The sequence below is a fragment of the Trichomycterus rosablanca genome, chromosome 8 (assembly GCF_030014385.1).
Source record: "Trichomycterus rosablanca isolate fTriRos1 chromosome 8, fTriRos1.hap1, whole genome shotgun sequence".
Taxonomy (NCBI): domain Eukaryota; kingdom Metazoa; phylum Chordata; class Actinopteri; order Siluriformes; family Trichomycteridae; genus Trichomycterus; species Trichomycterus rosablanca.
This window is the reverse complement of record NC_085995.1, coordinates 36,737,922-36,743,337: the sequence shown is the minus strand read 5'-3', so window position 1 is coordinate 36,743,337 and position 5,416 is coordinate 36,737,922. Positions and strand designations below refer to the sequence as shown.

The window sequence follows — 5,416 nt, the reverse complement described above, 5'->3', positions numbered from 1 at the left end:
TTTTTTTAAACATTATTTATTAATTAATTGAAAAGTCCCCACCACCCACATCGAACAAAAATATATAAAACTCCCTACTGTACAAAACTCTAGTAATGTAGACACACTGCTGGAGACCTGAACTATGTTCCAATGTTTAGTTGATGGTTAGGACGTCACTCTGGATCTCATGGCTCAGCTGCGTCTGCAGGTCACTTAGTTTCTTCTTTAGCACTGCAAGCGCCGACATCACGATCGTCTCTGGTCTCAAAGACCCGCACGACTCCACGTTATAGAAAAACCTAAAGACAATAACGAGACATCACACGCCGTCAGGGTCGAATGAGTCACATCACCAATATATTTCTCCCTCTTGACTGACAGCAATGAGGACAAAAATATGTTGGGAAAAAAACAGTGCTAGCATCGGTTTTTAAAAAAAGAGCCATGGATTACACAAACACCAATAATCCAATCATTATCAGACACTAAAGATTTAAAAGTAGCGACACAAAAACACAGCTCAGTATACGATCTCGTACCTTTCTGGTTTGCCGGTGGGGTCGTATGGAGCTTGTACTTCCTCTTCTTCTAGCTCAGAGTACTCACTCTTCGGCCTGAAGCAGAAAATACAGCTTACTGTGGTGATTTGTTATCTAATTGTAAAAAGTTTTATACATTTCAACCAAATTTCCTTCAGATGACTTCCTGAATACACTCAGTGAGCACTTTATTAGGTTCATTTACATTTTCAGCATTTAGCAGACACTTTTATCCAAACGCACCTGCAGTACTGTGACAGTATAGTATCTAAGCAATTGAGGGTTAGGGGTCTCGTTTAAGGGCCCAACAGTGGCAACCTGACAGTGATAGGGCTTGAACCAGCAACTTTTTGATGACTAGTTTAGTATCTTAACCGCTTGGCTACAACTGCCCTAGATACGACTATCTGCTACGTACATTCATTCATAATATTCATGTAGTCCATCTGTTGCTCTGTATACTTTGGTACCTCGTACCTTACTGCTAACAGGGCATGTGTTCTTAATAATGTAACAGTATTGTAACAGTATTTAAAAATCCCAACAACACTGCTGCATCTGTTACACTCATGGCAGAACAACACACACTCATTACTATGTTAGTGTCATGGCGGCGCTGAGACTGGAACATACATACAAGGGACTTGGGTTTAATGGCTATACCTTTTAAGTAATAAATGCATTACAGGGGGTGACAAAGTGTACAGGGTAACATAGGTTACAGTCAGTAATTGTGATTAAATTTATGGTAGGTGTAGCTTATAAAATAATCAATCAATGTACATACCAGACAGGGGGACCTAATAAAGTGCTCTCTGATGTAATCAAGTGCCGTGTTAGTGTCGGGCTGTTCTGCTCTGATAAAACATCCCTACAGAACCCTACAGAACCCTACAGCACAGAATCAAACCAGGAATCTAATGGAGCGTACCATTCCTCAGGGCGGGGGTACACAGTGTGTCTCAGTGCATTATCTGGGTCATACTCAAAGGCCACCCCGGCTGTTGGGTTCCACTTGGCGTGTTCCTTGCCGAAGCCTTTCTTGGCGTAGGCTCGGAGTCTGAGCTCCTGGCCCTTCCTAAGCTTCACCAGCAAAATGTCTGCAATCAAGAGGCAAAAATTAAATCATTCAGAAGAAAGAGGACAGGACCAGGAGGAGCAAAAAAGAGAAAAACAGCAGAGTGAAGCTCTTCAGGAGAGTTAACAGTGAAATCTCATCAAAGAAACACACGTTAAAGAAATTCCACTTTAAATTGGGCTACCTGTTGCATTGGCACCTTCAGTTCTCTCCATGTATCACATATTTGGACTTGTATAGCCTGATTGTTCACAACTGGATCAAAAATTGTTTGGGGAAACATCAGCCCATGTTGGACCCACTTCTTGAGAAATTGCCTGGTTGATCGACTATGTTTGAGGTTAAGAGAAAATGATGTGGATTTCTTTTAGATCCTTACCATCCTGCTCCACGTAATCGTTGGGGTCGTTATCTCGACTTCTGGAGGTCACCTGAAAAACAAGAAAGCATCAGAGAGCTTGTGCACGTACGTAGACTATAGAACAAAAGTACCGGGACACCCCTTCTAATTACTGACTGTGCCTCTGAACATAAAGCAAGCTCTATAAAGACAAAGTCTCGGTTTAAAGAAGCTCAAGTGTCCTGCACGGAGCCCCACTGAACAGCTTTGGAATGAACTGGAATATCAACTGAGGCTTTCTTGACCAATTTTACTGCCCCGTCATACAAATGCTCTTTTGACTAAATGGGTACACAATCACACAGACATATTTCAAAGTCTTGTGGGATGCCTTCTCAGAAAAGTGGCTGTTGTTCTAGCTAAAAGATCACACAGGTGTCCAAATACTTTTGTCATACGGTGTATCTGTGAGAGAGGTTAACAGTGATATCTCAATAAAAATATGGGCTGAATGTGTACAAAAGGAAGAAAGCAAGTCTGGAACTCACTGGAATGACTCGAGGGTTGTTAGACAGCAGATCCCGAGACGTCACATGACGAGTCTGATCCTCTGTACATCTTACATCCAGCGTCAGTTCAACCGAGCACTCAGGACAGAAATCATCACACGTACAGTCCTAACACATTTTTAAAGGTGGACAAACAGAGTGGATTTAGAAAGACCCCTTAAATCGAGTTCGAATTTCAGTAGTGCTATCAACCTGGTCAGGCTTCAAAGAGGCATAATTTGGCATAAAAACAAACAAACACCTCTTAGACTTACCCTCGAGTACTGCATTTTGTCTACGATATCATCACTGGTGAGCGGTATGAGCCCTAAATAAACAAACATATTGCCAATAGCTGTATAAATCTCATTCTGCACATACACTGATGAGCCAAAACAGTAGGACCACACCTGTAAATGTGCATAGCAATGTCTATTTCATAATAACTGTGGGTATGTGGGTCAATTATATATTAAATGTTGGACTCACATGTTCAATGCAGCAGATGTGATCAGCAAAAAGACCCTGGTGACTCTGATAACATATATTTTAGAGGCAGTGGAAGCTCAGCAGTTAAAGTACAGGACTAGTAACTGGAAGGTCACTGGTTTAAGCCGCACATCTGCCAGGTTGCCACTGTTGGGCCCTTAAGCAAGGCTCTTAAACCCTCAGTTGCTTGGAATATATACAGTCTCAATTGTTAGTCACTTTGGCTAAATGCTGAAAATGTAAATGATAACAACCAAGACGTTTTGGCCAGACGATGACTTGAAGTATTTCCAAAACAGTAAGGCCTGCTGGTATCGTCCCGGGACCAGATACAGCAGGACTCTATCAGACGTCTTGTAGATTACGTGTCTTGAGTCAGAGCTGTTTTGACAGCGTATGAGGTAACTGTTCCTAATGTTTTGGCTCATCTGTGTATAGTCACACAAAAGTATAAGTAAGTAATGAGTTTGAGATGAGTTTGGATGCTGATTCTTACCCACTCTGTGTGCAATAAACTCATCGTGCAGAACTGAAGAATTGGCGTCAATCTGAACCCAGTCGATTGCTACAAGGTGATCATGGATTAAACAGAAAAGGGTTCATTTTTAAGCTATAGTTTATTTTTTTTATTACAGTTTCTACCTGCACAAATCAAATATTATTCATAAAGTTATAAAACATGTTTGGTGTCGGATGTTTGATTCTTCTTTTGTGTGCACTGAAGCCACAAAGCCAAAACATAATGGAAACTTTTATAACCACCAGTTTTGAATTGTGAAAACTGAACGTCTCAACCATCACACATTTGCTTTCAAAGACGTTTGTAAATGGATTTGGACTATTGATTTGGACACACCAATATAAGTAAGATATATGGGAGAGCTGGGGTGATTAATTAAAAGTCGCCACAGCGGATAATCCGTCTCCATCTCACCCAGTCCTGAACATCCTATTCTGTCACAACAAGCATCTGCAGGTCCTCCCTCACCGCATCCATAAACCTCCTCTTTGGCCTTGCACTCCTCCTCCTCCTGCCTCCATCCTCAGTGCCCTACTACCAATACAACTCTCATCCCTCCACTGCACATGCCCAAACCATCTTATTCTGTCCTCCTAAACTGTGTCTCCTAAACATCCTACATGCACTGTCCCTCTCTCCTGTCTTTTATTAAGAGCCATTGCCTCTAAGCCACATAACATAGCAGGTCTCTTTACTAACTCAAACATATAAGATTATTTATTTAATCTATATACAGCGATCAGGCATAACACTATGACCACCTCCTTGTTTCCACTCACTGTCAATTTTATCAGCTCCACTTACCATATAGAAGCACTTTGTAGTTCTACAATTACTGACTGTAGTCCATCTCTTTCTCTGCATGCTTTTTTATCCTGCTTTCACCCTGTTCTTCAGTGGTCAGGACCCCCACAGAGCAGGTATTATTTGGGTGGTGGATGATTCTCAGCACTGCAGTGACACTGACATGGTGGTGGTGTGTTAGTGTGTGTTGTGCTGGTATGAGTGGATCAGACACAGCAGCGTTGATGGCGTTATTAAATACCGTGTCCACTCACTGTCCACTCTATTAGACCTTGTAGATGTAAAGTCAGAGACGATCGCTCATCTATTGCTGCTGTTTGAGTCGGTCATCTTCTAGACCTTCATCAGTGGTCACAGGACGCTGCCCACGGGGCGCTGTTGGCTGGATATTTTTGGTTGGTGGACTATTCTCAGTCCAGCAGTGACAGCACTGCTGTGTCTGATCCACTCATACCAGCACAACACACACTGACACACCACCACCATGTCAGTGTCACTGCAGTGCTGAGAATGATCCACCACCCAAATAATACCTGCTCTGTGGTGGTCCTGACCATTGAAGAACAGCATGAAAGGGGGCTAACAAAGCATGCAGAGAAACAGATGTAGTACAGTCAGTAATTGTAGAACTACAAAGTGCTTCTATATGGTAAGTGGAGCTGATAAAATGGAAAACAAGGAGGTGGTCTTCATGTTATGGCTGATCGGTGTATGTTCATCTTTATTAAACCCAGTGGATTACTGGAAGGTAATGTGCAAAGCCTTGCTGACATAAAATAGACTCACCAATGGTTGGAACCTCGGACATAAAAACTCGCCGAATGGAATTGGCAACACTGTTTTACAAAGAGAACAAAAACAGCAGATTAGCAGATGAAGCTAAAGAGCTGCACCAGCGTTAGCATCGCTGCTAGCTTGTTTATGTGAAGTACTCACGCCAGGTCGGTGTTCTCTATCACAAACTTCACATTCTCATCAGTCAGCTCTGTAATCTTCACCGTGGGCTGGTTAGCGTACGGCATGATGGAAATAAATCCTTTATACTGGAGTTAAATCAGGCCGGGCGGTTATAAACGCTGTTGTGTGTGTGTTCAGTGATCAGCACCGTTTCCCGCA

The 5,416-nt window shown here is 42.4% G+C and overlaps 1 protein-coding gene across 1 annotated transcript; it reads right to left on the bottom strand.

Annotated features, from left to right (window-relative positions):
* On the bottom strand, positions 1-5,416 carry polr2c (RNA polymerase II subunit C). The gene is made up of 9 exons (XM_063000143.1): positions 5,237-5,416; positions 5,087-5,136; positions 3,473-3,541; positions 2,763-2,815; positions 2,488-2,616; positions 1,979-2,030; positions 1,453-1,621; positions 522-596; positions 1-281 (listed from the first exon to the last, which is right to left on the bottom strand). The coding sequence occupies exons 1-9, from the start codon at positions 5,320-5,322 to the stop codon at positions 137-139; spliced, it is 828 nt and encodes a 275-aa protein (XP_062856213.1). The 5' UTR covers positions 5,323-5,416; the 3' UTR covers positions 1-136.

Bases quoted from the DNA above. Each gene is read 5' to 3' on its own strand.
- polr2c (XM_063000143.1), bottom strand. From the start codon at position 5,322: ATGCCGTACGCTAACCAGCCCACGGTGAAGATTACAGAGCTGACTGAT. The intron at 5,137-5,236 runs GTGAGTACTTCA...TTTGTAAAACAG, and splicing joins ATAGAGAACACCGACCTGGC to TGTTGCCAATTCCATTCGGC. The intron at 1,622-1,978 runs GTAAGGATCTAA...TCTTGATTGCAG, and splicing joins CGATTACGTGGAGCAGGATG to ACATTTTGCTGGTGAAGCTT.